Raw genomic sequence first — 17936 nt, forward strand, 5'->3', positions numbered from 1 at the left:
ACTCTCCACCTACTGTAAGACTCCATTGGAGAGTTCTCATTTTTATGTCATTTGAACTAGCCTTTGATAGCTGAAAGGACGGTGTACGTCCTTTCAAGATACCATGTGCCAAACGAAGCCCTTTTGGCAACTGCCATCATTATCTCCAGGCAGGCATTGATGTTTGAAGGGTGACATCTCAGCCAGAAGGCAGAGGCTGAGCTCGTCTTGTTGCACCAGCTCCCAAAAGAAGCCAAGAAAGGGAGCTGGAACAACAAACCACCCCAACGCCCAGGAAAGCGTTCTTCATGACAGAAGGCTTGAAAATGACACAACATCCTTGTGGCCCAGAACCCCTCTAGAAAATCACTGTTCCATAAAAAAGAGAAACACATGGGAAGTTCCAAGGAGAGGCAATGCCCATGGCCAGTGTACTTGAGAGACGGCCTGAGCGCTCCGGGCAAGACACGCACCGACGGAACCCCTTGGGAAACAGCAGTGATAGTCCTCGCCGTCGTAAGGGTTTCCTCTGGGGACAACCTGCCCTGGGCACCACACGAGGGAGCAGACCGGCTTCTCTTCCTCTGCCCCCACACCATTCACTCATGAAGGCAGCTCAGGTGTTCTCATGCCCTGCCTGCCTGCCTGCCTGGCTCATCCGTGAGCTGTGACCACCTCCAGGGCAGGACTCCACCTTCTCCTCTCTGTGTACCGTGAATCTGCACACAGTGGGCTTTCAGAACCTTAGGAGACTTGAGCCATTCCCACTCGAGCCAGAACCCTCCCCAGGAAGGAAAACAGCTGTGGAGTCATTTTGGCCCCAGCACTGGTTCTGAAAGCCTGGCGGCTCCTACAGCCTCTACGGTGTGAAGAGGGAGGTCCCTTTTGACAGAGCTTTCCGGCTCTCAGATCTAAGCTGTTGTTTCACTGTCAGCTGTGTCTCTTCCGTTGCAGCCAGGTGGGCCACGCTGCTCCAAAGGAGCTCACAAGCTGAGTTTCAAGGGAGGTATTGAGACGACAGGGATGGCTACAACGTGCTGCAAACTGAGTGAGGGTCCCCACAATCCTCAGCAAAGGTCTGTGGTGTGCAAGTGGGGAGTAGAGGGCCCCCAAGTTCCAAAGGAAGGGAGGTACTCAGGAGCTAGAGCCCTTGGCTGCTGTGGTAGCAGCTGCAGATGGGAGCTCGTCCACAGTGCACTTCGAATGAGGTCATATGAGCGGGACTCCGGAAATGGCTCCGAAATCAAGAGAAAGGGGTCAGGGTATGTGGGAATCCGGCGGGGGTGGGGGGTGGATGAAGGAAGGCGTCCTTCCTCTCTCCCGTGCAATTTGGTTTGGTGAGTCTCAAAGCTACCAGATGGCACTTCCCAAGTCAGGCCCCCGCAGGAATCGGGGTGGGCTGCGTGCCTCGGCCCCTGCCACAGGGACAAGCCACACCAGTGGCCTCCCTGAGCTCCAATGCCCGGATCTGGGGGTTCTGTCTGGGTGCACACCTCCTTGCTGTGGCCAAGCTCCCCCCTTCTCTGAGCACCAGCTTCATCCTCTCGAATGAGGACATCGATTGCTACCTTGGCACGTTACTCTCTTCATCCTCTGAAGACTCATTAGGCTTATCCTACAATTACTAGCTGGCCCGAAGAGATATCTCCTGAATCCAGATTAAGCAGGAGTCTCCCAGGCTCATCTGGCATGTCTTCCCTGAAGTCTGCCAAAACCCACACCCTTGCATTTCCAGGGACTCCCCTTAGCCAGCTGGGCAGAAAACCCAGCATGCTTCAAACAAGCTGACAGACAAGCGGGAGAGGACTCACGGGCAGACGGCTTCCCTCAGGTCTCGGGTGGAGCTCTGGGACCACAGCAGCAACGGGCCATCCCAGCCCCTGGGCTCAGCAGCGCCCTCATTCTCAGGCCGGCGGCTCTGCCCTGAGGGGAGCAGGAAGGTCACCAACTGCCGCAGGCGGACCTCACGCCCCTCCCACTGCTGGAGCCTGACCTCCCCCGGCCCCACCCCTTCCCCTACCCCAGCAGGACGAGAGCTCGTCTTCCCCTGGCTTCCAACGGGAGGCCCGGCCCTGGGCCCCGATTGGGCACTGCCCCAGCCCGGAGCCAATCACAGTGGCCAGGGAGGTGGAACGCACCGATTGCCCAGGGCCAGGTCATGTGACCATACTCCCCAGGAAACTCAAAGATTACCAAGGTTCCCTAAGAAACCAATGAACAAAATTATCCAGTAAAGGCAAACCGTACTTTTTAATGAGGCCAATGTCACAGAAAAAAAAAAAAAAGCTTCACAATGAACTGCTCAAGGAAGCTACTAAATAAACTTTCAGAAAAGTTTAGTAGTTTTTTTTTTTTTAATAGGGTGACGGAGAGCTATACCTTTCCCATCTATGTGAAATTAGGTTTAAAGTAGATTTCCCTTGGCTGTTATATAAGACAAAAAACCCCACATCACCCCCTTTCACTCCCCCCCACCCCCAAAAAGTGTTTTAATCTATTGAATTTTTGTGTCCTCAGTTGTGTCTGATTCACGGCAACCCACGAACTCTACACAGCCAGGCTCTTCCGTCCATGGAATTCAGGGCAATTTTTTCTGTCCCAGTAAGTGCCCACCCTGGGTGATCCAAAGGCAAGGGTTCAGAGGCTCCTGAGAGACTAACTCCTTTCAGCTGAGCACAGAGCTGGCTCCTCACTGGGATGCCTGTGGCCTGGGGCTCCCAGAGGGGAGAGCAGCACTCGCCCCACCGTGTGGTCACTGCTGGAAATGCAGGCTGCTCCTCACTCCCCCTTGACAGTGTCCCTGAGGGCAGAACAGTGTGAATCGAATCAAGGTGGAAATGCAAACTCCAATGCAACCAAACTTCCCACAAGGTCTCCAAAGCCACTCAGGAACAGGGAATTGGAAACTGCAGGGGATGACATGAATGGAGATGGGGACTTGACACCTTACACCGAGTTCACTTCCAGTTATCCCTAGACAAACTTGCCATGAAAACTTGTCACAAATCTAGAAGAACAATGAGCAGAAACCGGACACGTGCTTTGAGTCTTCACACACAAAACTAAAAGGCAGTCCACAGAAAAACCCAGAGAATACAGTGGACTTTGCAAAATCAAAGATATCTTCTGTGGGAAAGACCTCATGACAAAAGCAAAAGACAGGTCATACATCATGAGACGAATGAGTGGAAACACAAAGCTTATCAAGGATGTGTCTCCAAACAGACAAAGAACACCAACACAACAAGCCTGTGAAAACTAGGGAAAGGTCTGAAGGGACACCAGACGGAGGAAGACACACACAGAGTATCCCGGATGATGTCCAGCACTGAGGGCCTGAAGAAACAACAGTCTAGTTGCACCCCCTCAGGCCTGTGTGACCCTGGATGAGGCCTCTGTTTCCCGGTGGCTCTGAGAGATGGACAGGGAGGAAGGGGAAGAGAAGTCACTTGCATTTCTAATACTCACAGCAAAGTCTTCCAATGAGAAGGGAATTATCACCCCCACTGACAATGCCATTCACTGAAGTGATACCCACGAGTCCATCTACCCCAGAAGGGAAGGATGGACCTGTTCTCACAAAACAGCGAGAGATGGAAGAAGGAAGATCAAGCCCACACCAATCACTGGAAAGAGAAGCTGTGCTCAGGCCTTGAACGAATTCCTATGGGAAAATGATGTCACAGCCCCACAAGGCAATCCACAGCTTCGATGCTATTCCTCCCAAAATGCCAATGCATTTTCGCACCGAACAAAGAATTGCAAAAGGGGTTACGGAAACAGAAAAGAGCCTAAACTGTCAATACAACCCAAAGAAAAAGCCCCGATACGGACATCCAAGGTTGTGTGAAAGGAAATTAGACGACCAAACTAGGATCCTCAGGAGAATATCGGAGAAGGCAATGGCGACCCACTCCAGTACTCTTGCCTGGAAAATTCCCTGGATGGAGGAGCCTGGTAGACTGCAGGCCATGGGGTCGCGCAGAGTCAGACACGACTGAAGTGACTTAGCCGCAGCAGCAGCAGCAGGACAGTATGCTATTGGGAATACAACAACACACACAGATCCAGATCGATGGAATAACGTTGAGGGTCCAGAAACAAACCCCAGCATCCATGGTCAACTCATCTCTGACACAGAAGGGGAGAATATCCAAATGGGAACAAGAAAGCCTCTTCAATCAATGTCCATGGGAAAACCAGACAGCTACATCTGAAGAACGCTATTGGTTTTGATCTCAGACCACCTCATTATCGGGGAAAAACCTCACCCTAAAGACTGATGTCATGAGATAGCTAGAAAGAAGCGTAGGTCAAAGGCTCCTTAACATCAGAGTCTCCTTGCCATTTGCTGGGCGGAGGTCGAAATGGGTCTCTTCAAGTAAGGGAAAGAGGTAAACGAAGTACACCAATGGGTTTCCATCCAATGGAACCTCTTCACAACAGAGAAGCTAAGCATTCACAAATGCAAAAGATAGGAAACGGAACACGAGAGACTCCTTGTAAGTGGTGTATCTGAGAAGGGGTTCATATGGAAAGAGACGAAGAATGCACAGCACTCAGATTCCAAGAAACACCACCACCACCCTTGACCCTTCCCCCATGACCAACTCCGACCTAAAGCCTTTCTCTCCCTCTAACCTATCCCTAAGACATAACCCTCATCCAATCATATACATGTGCACCCCTAGCATCCATCCATCCACACACGAGAGAGAAAGAGGAAGACACAGACGGAATTGAGAAAGGAAAAGAGAGGGACACAGCCAGAGAGAGACACGCAACCAAAGAGAGGAAGGGAGTCGATGGTCCAGACTTTTCCTCAATCTGTCTCGAAGGTAGAAGCAATGACAGCGCCCTTCCACCCCAGAAGGGGGAAAAGGACGGAAGGTTTGGAGAGGAAAAGACAAGAACGCAGGGAGCCAGTAGAAGCTCAGCCACCCACAGAAGCCGAGCTGGGACACTTGAACAGAATCTCAATGGAAACAGAGGACCAGAAAGTTGGCTACTCTTTTCTATAAGAGAGGGAGACCTTCGAGTCTTCCTTTCGGTCCTCCAACTTGGATGCGGGGTCTCAAAACAGTCAGGAGGGGGAGTGCCTTTTCCTGGGTACCACGGCGCATCCAGGCCTCGTTCTGCCCCATTCTGTGCTGTGTCAGCCCTGGATGGAATCTTTCTTTCTGAAGTCTCAGCGCACGAGCTCCACGTGATATCGGCCCCAGGTGGAAAGGCATGGAGCTGCTCGTAGGCCGACAGGCCTAGGAAGCAGATGGGAGAATGACCCCCACTCTGCAGTTGGAGAGACTGGGGCAACCCTGAGGGGCATATGCTTGTCCAGGGCCACACCACTTATGAGAAGAAGGAGCCTGGTCTGAGAGCAGCCGGGTCGTCGGAGCTCAGGCCCTGGCTGCACACAGGCCTCCCCAGGGCTGTGGGCTGGGCTGTGTGGGTGTCACTGTGCCTGCGCATGGCCTAAGGGGGGTGGTCGAGCAGTCAGAAACCCAGAGATTCCCTTGGGAAGTTTTGGGGAAGGGACCTCAGCACGAACCCCAGGAGATGATGTCACCTGCCGGCAACAGAACACAACAGAACCCACGACCCGGTATCCAGGCCTCCAGAGCGGAGAGGAGCCCCCAGCCAGATCACTTGCTGCCAAGATGTTCTGCTGTTTGCCCCTGCCCAGAGGCTGGGGCCTCAGGAGTGCTCACAGGCAGTGTGCGCGGGCACCCTGTCGACGTTGGCTCAGGGCACCCCCGAGAGGCCTCTGGCCCTTTGCCCGGAGAAACAGAAAGGTAACACGGGGAGCCCCAGGCCAGGCCAGGCCACCTCTCCCATGCCACCCGGAAACACCGGGTCCTTTGCCTGTGTGTGGGGATGCGGGTTTCTCGGGGTGTGTCTCCCTCAAGGAAGCCCAGGCGGATGTGGGGTCAGAAGCCTGCGGACAAGTTGTGTCCACACCCCAGGGGAGAGCAGGCTGGGCGGGATGGGGAGAGTGCGGGCAGCGGCGGCCGCCCAGGCTGACCTCACACCCTCAGGTGGGTCTCTTTCCTCCCGGGTGGGGATCTGAGCAGACACACGTCTCTGAGCCTTCTGGGAAGAGAAGTTCGAGCAGGCAGAAGCAGCGGCTCCACTGGCCAGGCCCAGCTCGGAAAACTCCCAGCATGGCTGGCTGACGGTCACTGTCGTTGCAGAGCTTCCCACGTGATGAGGCCGAGGACGGGGACACCCCATCCACCTCCCGGAGGGAGGGGTCGGAGGACCACCCCCCCGCCCGTGAGGCCCAGTGCAGGCTCCAGGTGAGCGTGCACACGGAGGCATCAGCCCCAACGGGGGAGAAGCGGAGGCGGGGAAGGCCTGCTGCCGAGACACCGCCCAGGATACAGCCGGCGGCCCAGTCTGAGGCTGCCACGGAGCTCAGCACACCCGGCTCCGACCCAGAGTCCCGAGAACCCCGGCCTCTGAGGCAGCAGGAGGACCTGGAGCCCAGCACGCCAGAGCACAGAGGTGAGGACGCTGGGGCTGGTGCACGGGAGTGTGTGGGGAGGGGGTGCTGAGCTACACAGGGGCGAGTCCCCGAAAGCTGCTGCTGGGCCTGCAGCAAGCGCTGGCCTCACACCCCCCGCCCCCCATCTTGCACACTTCAGTCCCAAAAGACATCCGACGCCGGGTATTCTTTGGGAATCTCTTGGAAGCTTTCTTTCCCGGGATACGCACATGCCAAGGCTGGCCTGTGGGCAAACTTTGCTTCTCCCCCAGCTCTAGCACTGGCCTCCAACTGGAACCAGGCTCCACTTCCCAGACCTGTCCCCACACAGGTGGTGGCTCCAGGTGCAGGACCCAGGGATCCACCGAGGGCAGATGGAGAAGCGAGACTTGCCCTCGCAGAGACACCAGGCCAGCTGGGTACTGGCCAGCACACCGGGCAGATCGGATCTCCCTGCCTGCAGGACCCCCAGTCCCAGGCACTGATGTCCCACCCCCTCAGCCAGAACCTCCACCTCCACGTGCACCTGTACCTGCTCGGGCTCTGGCAGGAGAACCCGAGGCAGAGGAGGAGTCACCGCCTCGGCAGGGAGAGCCTGCCCTGGCTGCCGCGCAACACCCAGACGCCCACGATCACTCACCCAGCCCTGCAGGGAGAACGAGCCCCCGCTCTGGACAGAGACCCAGAGCCCTTGCCGGAAACACCACGTCCAGGGGAGCGGTCGGCTCTGCAGCCTCCATCCCTGTCTGCTCACCGTGGACGCCGGCAACTCGGTCTGCCCCCAGGGGACGTGGAGTTCCTTTCCCCTGAACTGCTTTGCATTTGGTTTGTTTCCACCTTTCTGGTGATGTTTCATTTTTTGTATGGTTTCCTGGATTTTTGTTGGTTAAGTTGGGATTAGTAAACTTTTTCATCATTGTTGCAATTTGGGAACACTGTTGTGTAACTCTGGTGATACTGTGGTACCATCACCACTTTGTAGTTTCAGACCCGTTTGATCTTTATGCCCCACCCCCCAACAAAGCCTGGATTCAAGGCAAGCACGCCCTGTTCATCCCTTCCCCCGATCCTGAACACAATTTCATCTTTTCTTTGTGCGTTCCTTCCTATATTCTTGGTGTCCCCAATCAATGACTCTCAGTGAAATGACTGAAGGAGTGTTTTTCGGACTCTCCACCTACTGTAAGACTCCATTGGAGAGTTCTCATTTTTATGTCATTTGAACTAGCCTTTGATAGCTGAAAGGACGGTGTACGTCCTTTCAAGATACCATGTGCCAAACGAAGCCCTTTTGGCAACTGCCATCATTATCTCCAGGCAGGCATTGATGTTTGAAGGGTGACATCTCAGCCAGAAGGCAGAGGCTGAGCTCGTCTTGTTGCACCAGCTCCCAAAAGAAGCCAAGAAAGGGAGCTGGAACAACAAACCACCCCAACGCCCAGGAAAGCGTTCTTCATGACAGAAGGCTTGAAAATGACACAACATCCTTGTGGCCCAGAACCCCTCTAGAAAATCACTGTTCCATAAAAAAGAGAAACACATGGGAAGTTCCAAGGAGAGGCAATGCCCATGGCCAGTGTACTTGAGAGACGGCCTGAGCGCTCCGGGCAAGACACGCACCGACGGAACCCCTTGGGAAACAGCAGTGATAGTCCTCGCCGTCGTAAGGGTTTCCTCTGGGGACAACCTGCCCTGGGCACCACACGAGGGAGCAGACCGGCTTCTCTTCCTCTGCCCCCACACCATTCACTCATGAAGGCAGCTCAGGTGTTCTCATGCCCTGCCTGCCTGCCTGCCTGGCTCATCCGTGAGCTGTGACCACCTCCAGGGCAGGACTCCACCTTCTCCTCTCTGTGTACCGTGAATCTGCACACAGTGGGCTTTCAGAACCTTAGGAGACTTGAGCCATTCCCACTCGAGCCAGAACCCTCCCCAGGAAGGAAAACAGCTGTGGAGTCATTTTGGCCCCAGCACTGGTTCTGAAAGCCTGGCGGCTCCTACAGCCTCTACGGTGTGAAGAGGGAGGTCCCTTTTGACAGAGCTTTCCGGCTCTCAGATCTAAGCTGTTGTTTCACTGTCAGCTGTGTCTCTTCCGTTGCAGCCAGGTGGGCCACGCTGCTCCAAAGGAGCTCACAAGCTGAGTTTCAAGGGAGGTATTGAGACGACAGGGATGGCTACAACGTGCTGCAAACTGAGTGAGGGTCCCCACAATCCTCAGCAAAGGTCTGTGGTGTGCAAGTGGGGAGTAGAGGGCCCCCAAGTTCCAAAGGAAGGGAGGTACTCAGGAGCTAGAGCCCTTGGCTGCTGTGGTAGCAGCTGCAGATGGGAGCTCGTCCACAGTGCACTTCGAATGAGGTCATATGAGCGGGACTCCGGAAATGGCTCCGAAATCAAGAGAAAGGGGTCAGGGTATGTGGGAATCCGGCGGGGGTGGGGGGTGGATGAAGGAAGGCGTCCTTCCTCTCTCCAGTGCAATTTGGTTTGGTGAGTCTCAAAGCTACCAGATGGCACTTCCCAAGTCAGGCCCCCGCAGGAATCGGGGTGGGCTGCGTGCCTCGGCCCCTGCCACAGGGACAAGCCACACCAGTGGCCTCCCTGAGCTCCAATGGCCGGATCTGGGGGTTCTGTCTGGGTGCACACCTCCTTGCTGTGGCCAAGCCCCCCCCTTCTCTGAGCACCAGCTTCATCCTCTCGAATGAGGACATCGATTGCTACCTTGGCACGTTACTCTCTTCATCCTCTGAAGACTCATTAGGCTTATCCTACAATTACTAGCTGGCCCGAAGAGATATCTCCTGAATCCAGATTAAGCAGGAGTCTCCCAGGCTCATCTGGCATGTCTTCCCTGAAGTCTGCCAAAACCCACACCCTTGCATTTCCAGGGACTCCCCTTAGCCAGCTGGGCAGAAAACCCAGCATGCTTCAAACAAGCTGACAGACAAGCGGGAGAGGACTCACGGGCAGACGGCTTCCCTCAGGTCTCGGGTGGAGCTCTGGGACCACAGCAGCAACGGGCCATCCCATCCCCTGGGCTCAGCAGCGCCCTCATTCTCAGGCCGGCGGCTCTGCCCTGAGGGGAGCAGGAAGGTCACCAACTGCCGCAGGCGGACCTCACGCCCCTCCCACTGCTGGAGCCTGACCTCCCCCGGCCCCACCCCTTCCCCTACCCCAGCAGGACGAGAGCTCGTCTTCCCCTGGCTTCCAACGTGAGGCCCGGCCCTGGGCCCCGATAGGGCACTGCCCCAGCCCGGAGCCAATCACAGTGGCCAGGGAGGTGGAACGCAACGATTGCCCAGGGCCAGGTCATGTGACCATACTCCCCAGGAAACTCAAAGATTACCAAGGTTCCCTAAGAAACCAATGAACAAAATTATCCAGTAAAGGCAAACCATACTTTTTAATGAGGCCAATGTCACAGAAAAAAAAAAAAAGCTTCACAATGAACTGCTCAAGGAAGCTACTAAATAAACTTTCAGAAAAGTTTAGTAGTTTTTTTTTTTTTAATAGGGTGACGGAGAGCTATACCTTTCCCATCTATGTGAAATTAGGTTTAAAGTAGATTTCCCTTGGCTGTTATATAAGACAAAAAACCCCACATCACCCCCTTTCACTCCCCCCCACCCCCCAAAAGTGTTTTAATCTATTGAATTTTTGTGTCTTCAGTTGTGTCTGATTCACGGCAACCCACGAACTCTACACAGCCAGGCTCTTCCGTCCATGGAATTCAGGGCAATTTTTTCTGTCCCAGTAAGTGCCCACCCTGGGTGATCCAAAGGCAAGGGTTCAGAGGCTCCTGAGAGACTAACTCCTTTCAGCTGAGCACAGAGCTGGCTCCTCACTGGGATGCCTGTGGCCTGGGGCTCCCAGAGGGGAGAGCAGCACTCGCCCCACCGTGTGGTCACTGCTGGAAATGCAGGCTGCTCCTCACTCCCCCTTGACAGTGTCCCTGAGGGCAGAACAGTGTGAATCGAATCAAGGTGGAAATGCAAACTCCAATGCAACCAAACTTCCCACAAGGTCTCCAAAGCCACTCAGGAACAGGGAATTGGAAACTGCAGGGGATGACATGAATGGAGATGGGGACTTGACACCTTACACCGAGTTCACTTCCAGTTATCCCTAGACAAACTTGCCATGAAAACTTGTCACAAATCTAGAAGAACAATGAGCAGAAACCGGACACGTGCTTTGAGTCTTCACACACAAAACTAAAAGGCAGTCCACAGAAAAACCCAGAGAATACAGTGGACTTTGCAAAATCAAAGATATCTTCTGTGGGAAAGACCTCATGACAAAAGCAAAAGACAGGTCATACATCATGAGACGAATGAGTGGAAACACAAAGCTTATCAAGGATGTGTCTCCAAACAGACAAAGAACACCAACACAACAAGCCTGTGAAAACTAGGGAAAGGTCTGAAGGGACACCAGACTGAGGAAGACACACACAGAGTATCCCGGATGATGTCCAGCACTGAGGGCCTGAAGAAACAACAGTCTAGTTGCACCCACTCAGGCCTGTGTGACCCTGGATGAGGCCTCTGTTTCCCGGTGGCTCTGAGAGATGGACAGGGAGGAAGGGGAAGAGAAGTCACTTGCATTTCTAATACTCACAGCAAAGTCTTCCAATGAGAAGGGTTTTATCACCCCCACTGACAATGCCATTCACTGAAGTGATACCCACGAGTCCATCTACCCCAGAAGGGAAGGATGGACCTGTTCTCACAAAACAGCGAGAGATGGAAGAAGGAAGATCAAGCCCACACCAATCACTGGAAAGAGAAGCTGTGCTCAGGCCTTGAACGAATTCCTATGGGAAAATGATGTCACAGCCCCACAAGGCAATCCACAGCTTCGATGCTATTCCTCCCAAAATGCCAATGCATTTTCGCACCGAACAAAGAATTGCAAAAGGGGTTACGGAAACAGAAAAGAGCCTAAACTGTCAATACAACCCAAAGAAAAAGCCCCGATACGGACATCCAAGGTTGTGTGAAAGGAAATTAGACGACCAAACTAGGATCCTCAGGAGAATATCGGAGAAGGCAATGGCGACCCACTCCAGTACTCTTGCCTGGAAAATTCCCTGGATGGAGGAGCCTGGTAGACTGCAGGCCATGGGGTCGCGCAGAGTCAGACACGACTGAAGTGACTTAGCCGCAGCAGCAGCAGCAGGACAGTATGCTATTGGGAATACAACAACACACACAGATCCAGATCGATGGAATAACGTTGAGGGTCCAGAAACAAACCCCAGCATCCATGGTCAACTCATCTCTGACACAGAAGGGGAGAATATCCAAATGGGAACAAGAAAGCCTCTTCAATCAATGTCCATGGGAAAACCAGACAGCTACATCTGAAGAACGCTATTGGTTTTGATCTCAGACCACCTCATTATCGGGGAAAAACCTCACCCTAAAGACTGATGTCATGAGATAGCTAGAAAGAAGCGTAGGTCAAAGGCTCCTTAACATCAGAGTCTCCTTGCCATTTGCTGGGCGGAGGTCGAAATGGGTCTCTTCAAGTAAGGGAAAGAGGTAAACGAAGTACACCAATGGGTTTCCATCCAATGGAACCTCTTCACAACAGAGAAGCTAAGCATTCACAAATGCAAAAGATAGGAAACGGAACACGAGAGACTCCTTGTAAGTGGTGTATCTGAGAAGGGGTTCATATGGAAAGAGACGAAGAATGCACAGCACTCAGATTCCAAGAAACACCACCACCACCCTTGACCCTTCCCCCATGACCAACTCCGACCTAAAGCCTTTCTCTCCCTCTAACCTATCCCTAAGACATAACCCTCATCCAATCATATACATGTGCACCCCTAGCATCCATCCATCCACACACGAGAGAGAAAGAGGAAGACACAGACGGAATTGAGAAAGGAAAAGAGAGGGACACAGCCAGAGAGAGACACGCAACCAAAGAGAGGAAGGGAGTCGATGGTCCAGACTTTTCCTCAATCTGTCTCGAAGGTAGAAGCAATGACAGCGCCCTTCCACCCCAGAAGGGGGAAAAGGACGGAAGGTTTGGAGAGGAAAAGACAAGAACGCAGGGAGCCATTAGAAGCTCAGCCACCCGCAGAAGCCGAGCTGGGACACTTGAACAGAATCTCAATGGAAACAGAGGACCAGAAAGTTGGCTACTCTTTTCTATAAGAGAGGGAGACCTTCGAGTCTTCCTTTCGGTCCTCCAACTTGGATGCGGGGTCTCAAAACAGTCAGGAGGGGGAGTGCCTTTTCCTGGGTACCACGGCGCATCCAGGCCTCGTTCTGCCCCATTCTGTGCTGTGTCAGCCCTGGATGGAATCTTTCTTTCTGAAGTCTCAGCGCACGAGCTCCACGTGATATCGGCCCCAGGTGGAAAGGCATGGAGCTGCTCGTAGGCCGACAGGCCTAGGAAGCAGATGGGAGAATGACCCCCACTCTGCAGTTGGAGAGACTGGGGCAACCCTGAGGGGCATATGCTTGTCCAGGGCCACACCACTTATGAGAAGAAGGAGCCTGGTCTGAGAGCAGCCGGGTCGTCGGAGCTCAGGCCCTGGCTGCACACAGGCCTCCCCAGGGCTGTGGGCTGGGCTGTGTGGGTGTCACTGTGCCTGCGCATGGCCTAAGGGGGGTGGTCGAGCAGTCAGAAACCCAGAGATTCCCTTGGGAAGTTTTGGGGAAGGGACCTCAGCACGAACCCCAGGAGATGATGTCACCTGCCGGCAACAGAACACAACAGAACCCACGACCCGGTATCCAGGCCTCCAGAGCGGAGAGGAGCCCCCAGCCAGATCACTTGCTGCCAAGATGTTCTGCTGTTTGCCCCTGCCCAGAGGCTGGGGCCTCAGGAGTGCTCACAGGCAGTGTGCGCGGGCACCCTGTCGACGTTGGCTCAGGGCACCCCCGAGAGGCCTCTGGCCCTTTGCCCGGAGAAACAGAAAGGTAACACGCGGAGCCCCAGGCCAGGCCAGGCCACCTCTCCCATGCCACCCGGAAACACCGGGTCCTTTGCCTGTGTGTGGGGATGCGGGTTTCTCGGGGTGTGTCTCCCTCAAGGAAGCCCAGGCGGATGTGGGGTCAGAAGCCTGCGGACAAGTTGTGTCCACACCCCAGGGGAGAGCAGGCTGGGCGGGATGGGGAGAGTGCGGGCAGCGGCGGCCGCCCAGGCTGACCTCACACCCTCAGGTGGGTCTCTTTCCTCCCGGGTGGGGATCTGAGCAGACACACGTCTCTGAGCCTCCTGGGAAGAGAAGTTCGAGCAGGCAGAAGCAGTGGCTCCACTGGCCAGGCCCAGCTCGGAAAACTCCCAGCATGGCTGGCTGACGGTCACTGTCGTTGCAGAGCTTCCCACGTGATGAGGCCGAGGACGGGGACACCCCATCCACCTCCCGGAGGGAGGGGTCGGAGGACCACCCCCCCGCCCGTGAGGCCCAGTGCAGGCTCCAGGTGAGCGTGCACACGGAGGCATCAGCCCCAACGGGGGAGAAGCGGAGGCGGGGAAGGCCTGCTGCCGAGACACCGCCCAGGATACAGCCGGCGGCCCAGTCTGAGGCTGCCACGGAGCTCAGCACACCCGGCTCCGACCCAGAGTCCCGAGAACCCCGGCCTCTGAGGCAGCAGGAGGACCTGGAGCCCAGCACGCCAGAGCACAGAGGTGAGGACGCTGGGGCTGGTGCACGGGAGTGTGTGGGGAGGGGGTGCTGAGCTACACAGGGGCGAGTCCCCGAAAGCTGCTGCTGGGCCTGCAGCAAGCGCTGGCCTCACACCCCCCGCCCCCCATCTTGCACACTTCAGTCCCAAAAGACATCCGACGCCGGGTATTCTTTGGGAATCTCTTGGAAGCTTTCTTTCCCGGGATACGCACATGCCAAGGCTGGCCTGTGGGCAAACTTTGCTTCTCCCCCAGCTCTAGCACTGGCCTCCAACTGGAACCAGGCTCCACTTCCCAGACCTGTCCCCACACAGGTGGTGGCTCCAGGTGCAGGACCCAGGGATCCACCGAGGGCAGATGGAGAAGCGAGACTTGCCCTCGCAGAGACACCAGGCCAGCTGGGTACTGGCCAGCACACCGGGCAGATCGGATCTCCCTGCCTGCAGGACCCCCAGTCCCAGGCACTGATGTCCCACCCCCTCAGCCAGAACCTCCACCTCCACGTGCACCTGTACCTGCTCGGGCTCTGGCAGGAGAACCCGAGGCAGAGGAGGAGTCACCGCCTCGGCAGGGAGAGCCTGCCCTGGCTGCCGCGCAACACCCAGACGCCCACGATCACTCACCCAGCCCTGCAGGGAGAACGAGCCCCCGCTCTGGACAGAGACCCAGAGCCCTTGCCGGAAACACCACGTCCAGGGGAGCGGTCGGCTCTGCAGCCTCCATCCCTGTCTGCTCACCGTGGACGCCGGCAACTCGGTCTGCCCCCAGGGGACGTGGAGTTCCTTTCCCCTGAACTGCTTTGCATTTGGTTTGTTTCCACCTTTCTGGTGATGTTTACTTTTTTGTATGGTTTCCTGGATTTTTGTTGGTTAAGTTGGGATTAGTAAACTTTTTCATTATTGTTGCAATTTGGGAACACTGTTGTGTAACTCTGGTGATACTGTGGTACCATCACCACTTTGTAGTTTCAGACCCGTTTGATCTTTATGCCCCACCCCCCAACAAAGCCTGGATTCAAGGCAAGCACGCCCTGTTCATCCCTCCCCCCGATCCTGAACACAATTTCATCTTTTCTTTGTGCGTTCCTTCCTATATTCTTGGTGTCCCCAATCAATGACTCTCAGTGAAATGACTGAAGGAGTGTTTTTCGGACTCTCCACCTACTGTAAGACTCCATTGGAGAGTTCTCATTTTTATGTCATTTGAACTAGTCTTTTATAGCTGAAAGGACGGTGTACGTCCTTTCAAGATACCATGTGCCAAACGAAGCCCTTTTGGCAACTGCCATCATTATCTCCAGGCAGGCATTGATGTTTGAAGGGTGACATCTCAGCCAGAAGGCAGAGGCTGAGCTCGTCTTGTTGCACCAGCTCCCAAAAGAAGCCAAGAAAGGGAGCTGGAACAACAAACCACCCCAACGCCCAGGAAAGCGTTCTTCATGACAGAAGGCTTGAAAATGACACAACATCCTTGTGGCCCAGAACCCCTCTAGAAAATCACTGTTCCATAAAAAAGAGAAACACATGGGAAGTTCCAAGGAGAGGCAATGCCCATGGCCAGTGTACTTGAGAGACGGCCTGAGCGCTCCGGGCAAGACACGCACCGACGGAACCCCTTGGGAAACAGCAGTGATAGTCCTCGCCGTCGTAAGGGTTTCCTCTGGGGACAACCTGCCCTGGGCACCACACGAGGGAGCAGACCGGCTTCTCTTCCTCTGCCCCCACACCATTCACTCATGAAGGCAGCTCAGGTGTTCTCATGCCCTGCCTGCCTGCCTGCCTGGCTCATCCGTGAGCTGTGACCACCTCCAGGGCAGGACTCCACCTTCTCCTCTCTGTGTACCGTGAATCTGCACACAGTGGGCTTTCAGAACCTTAGGAGACTTGAGCCATTCCCACTCGAGCCAGAACCCTCCCCAGGAAGGAAAACAGCTGTGGAGTCATTTTGGCCCCAGCGCTGGTTCTGAAAGCCTGGCGGCTCCTACAGCCTCTACGGTGTGAAGAGGGAGGTCCCTTTTGACAGAGCTTTCCGGCTCTCAGATCTAAGCTGTTGTTTCACTGTCAGCTGTGTCTCTTCCGTTGCAGCCAGGTGGGCCACGCTGCTCCAAAGGAGCTCACAAGCTGAGTTTCAAGGGAGGTATTGAGACGACAGGGATGGCTACAACGTGCTGCAAACTGAGTGAGGGTCCCCACAATCCTCAGCAAAGGTCTGTGGTGTGCAAGTGGGGAGTAGAGGGCCCCCAAGTTCCAAAGGAAGGGAGGTACTCAGGAGCTAGAGCCCTTGGCTGCTGTGGTAGCAGCTGCAGATGGGAGCTCGTCCACAGTGCACTTCGAATGAGGTCATATGAGCGGGACTCCGGAAATGGCTCCGAAATCAAGAGAAAGGGGTCAGGGTATGTGGGAATCCGGCGGGGGTGGGGGGTGGATGAAGGAAGGCGTCCTTCCTCTCTCCAGTGCAATTTGGTTTGGTGAGTCTCAAAGCTACCAGATGGCACTTCCCAAGTCAGGCCCCCGCAGGAATCGGGGTGGGCTGCGTGCCTCGGCCCCTGCCACAGGGACAAGCCACACCAGTGGCCTCCCTGAGCTCCAAGGGCCAGATCTGGGGGTTCTGTCTGGGTGCACACCTCCTTGCTGTGGCCAAGCTCCCCCCTTCTCTGAGCACCAGCTTCATCCTCTCGAATGAGGACATCGATTGCTACCTTGGCACGTTACTCTCTTCATCCTCTGAAGACTCATTAGGCTTATCCTACAATTACTAGCTGGCCCGAAGAGATATCTCCTGAATCCAGATTAAGCAGGAGTCTCCCAGGCTCATCTGGCATGTCTTCCCTGAAGTCTGCCAAAACCCACACCCTTGCATTTCCAGGGACTCCCCTTAGCCAGCTGGGCAGAAAACCCAGCATGCTTCAAACAAGCTGACAGACAAGCGGGAGAGGACTCACGGGCAGACGGCTTCCCTCAGGTCTCGGGTGGAGCTCTGGGACCACAGCAGCAACGGGCCATCCCAGCCCCTGGGCTCAGCAGCGCCCTCATTCTCAGGCCGGCGGCTCTGCCCTGAGGGGAGCAGGAAGGTCACCAACTGCCGCAGGCGGACCTCACGCCCCTCCCACTGCTGGAGCCTGACCTCCCCCGGCCCCACCCCTTCCCCTACCCCAGCAGGACGAGAGCTCGTCTTCCCCTGGCTTCCAACGTGAGGCCCGGCCCTGGGCCCCGATTGGGCACTGCCCCAGCCCGGAGCCAATCACAGTGGCCAGGGAGGTGGAACGCACCGATTGCCCAGGGCCAGGTCATGTGACCATACTCCCCAGGAAACTCAAAGATTACCAAGGTTCCCTAAGAAACCAATGAACAAAATTATCTAGTAAAGGCAAACCGTACTTTTTAATGAGGCCAATGTCACAGAAAAAAAAAAAAAAAGCTTCACAATGAACTGCTCAAGGAAGCTACTAAATAAACTTTCAGAAAAGTTTAGTAGTTTTTTTTTTTTTAATAGGGTGACGGAGAGCTATACCTTTCCCATCTATGTGAAATTAGGTTTAAGGTAGATTTCCCTTGGCTGTTATATAAGACAAAAAACCCCACATCACCCCCTTTCACTCCCCCCCACCCCCCAAAAGTGTTTTAATCTATTGAATTTTTGTGTCCTCAGTTGTGTCTGATTCACGGCAACCCACGAACTCTACACAGCCAGGCTCTTCCGTCCATGGAATTCAGGGCAATTTTTTCTGTCCCAGTAAGTGCCCAACCTGGGTGATCCAAAGGCAAGGGTTCAGAGGCTCCTGAGAGACTAACTCCTTTCAGCTGAGCACAGAGCTGGCTCCTCACTG

The 17936-nt window shown here is 55.0% G+C and overlaps 1 protein-coding gene and 1 long non-coding RNA gene across 2 annotated transcripts in view; one reads left to right on the plus strand and one right to left on the minus strand.

Annotated features, from left to right (window-relative positions):
- LOC145527683 (uncharacterized) overlaps positions 1–17936 on the minus strand; it is a 154885-nt gene that overhangs the window by 122426 nt on the left and 14523 nt on the right. The window contains exons 3-5 of the long non-coding RNA XR_014069852.1: positions 17052–17163; positions 9422–9533; positions 1791–1902 (exon numbers count right to left, since the gene is read on the minus strand). This is a non-coding gene — a long non-coding RNA (uncharacterized LOC145527683). The remainder of the gene's footprint in view (positions 1–1790; positions 1903–9421; positions 9534–17051; positions 17164–17936) is intronic.
- Positions 2082–7396, plus strand: LOC145527681 (uncharacterized). The gene is made up of 3 exons (XM_081545738.1): positions 2082–5771; positions 6171–6483; positions 6736–7396. The coding sequence occupies exons 1-3, from the start codon at positions 5637–5639 to the stop codon at positions 7362–7364; spliced, it is 1077 nt and encodes a 358-aa protein (XP_081401864.1). The 5' UTR covers positions 2082–5636; the 3' UTR covers positions 7365–7396.

Source organism: Giraffa tippelskirchi, chromosome 11 (assembly GCF_054371585.1).
Source record: "Giraffa tippelskirchi isolate mGirTip1 chromosome 11, T2T-mGirTip1v1.2.pri, whole genome shotgun sequence".
In the NCBI taxonomy this organism is placed as follows: domain Eukaryota; kingdom Metazoa; phylum Chordata; class Mammalia; order Artiodactyla; family Giraffidae; genus Giraffa; species Giraffa tippelskirchi.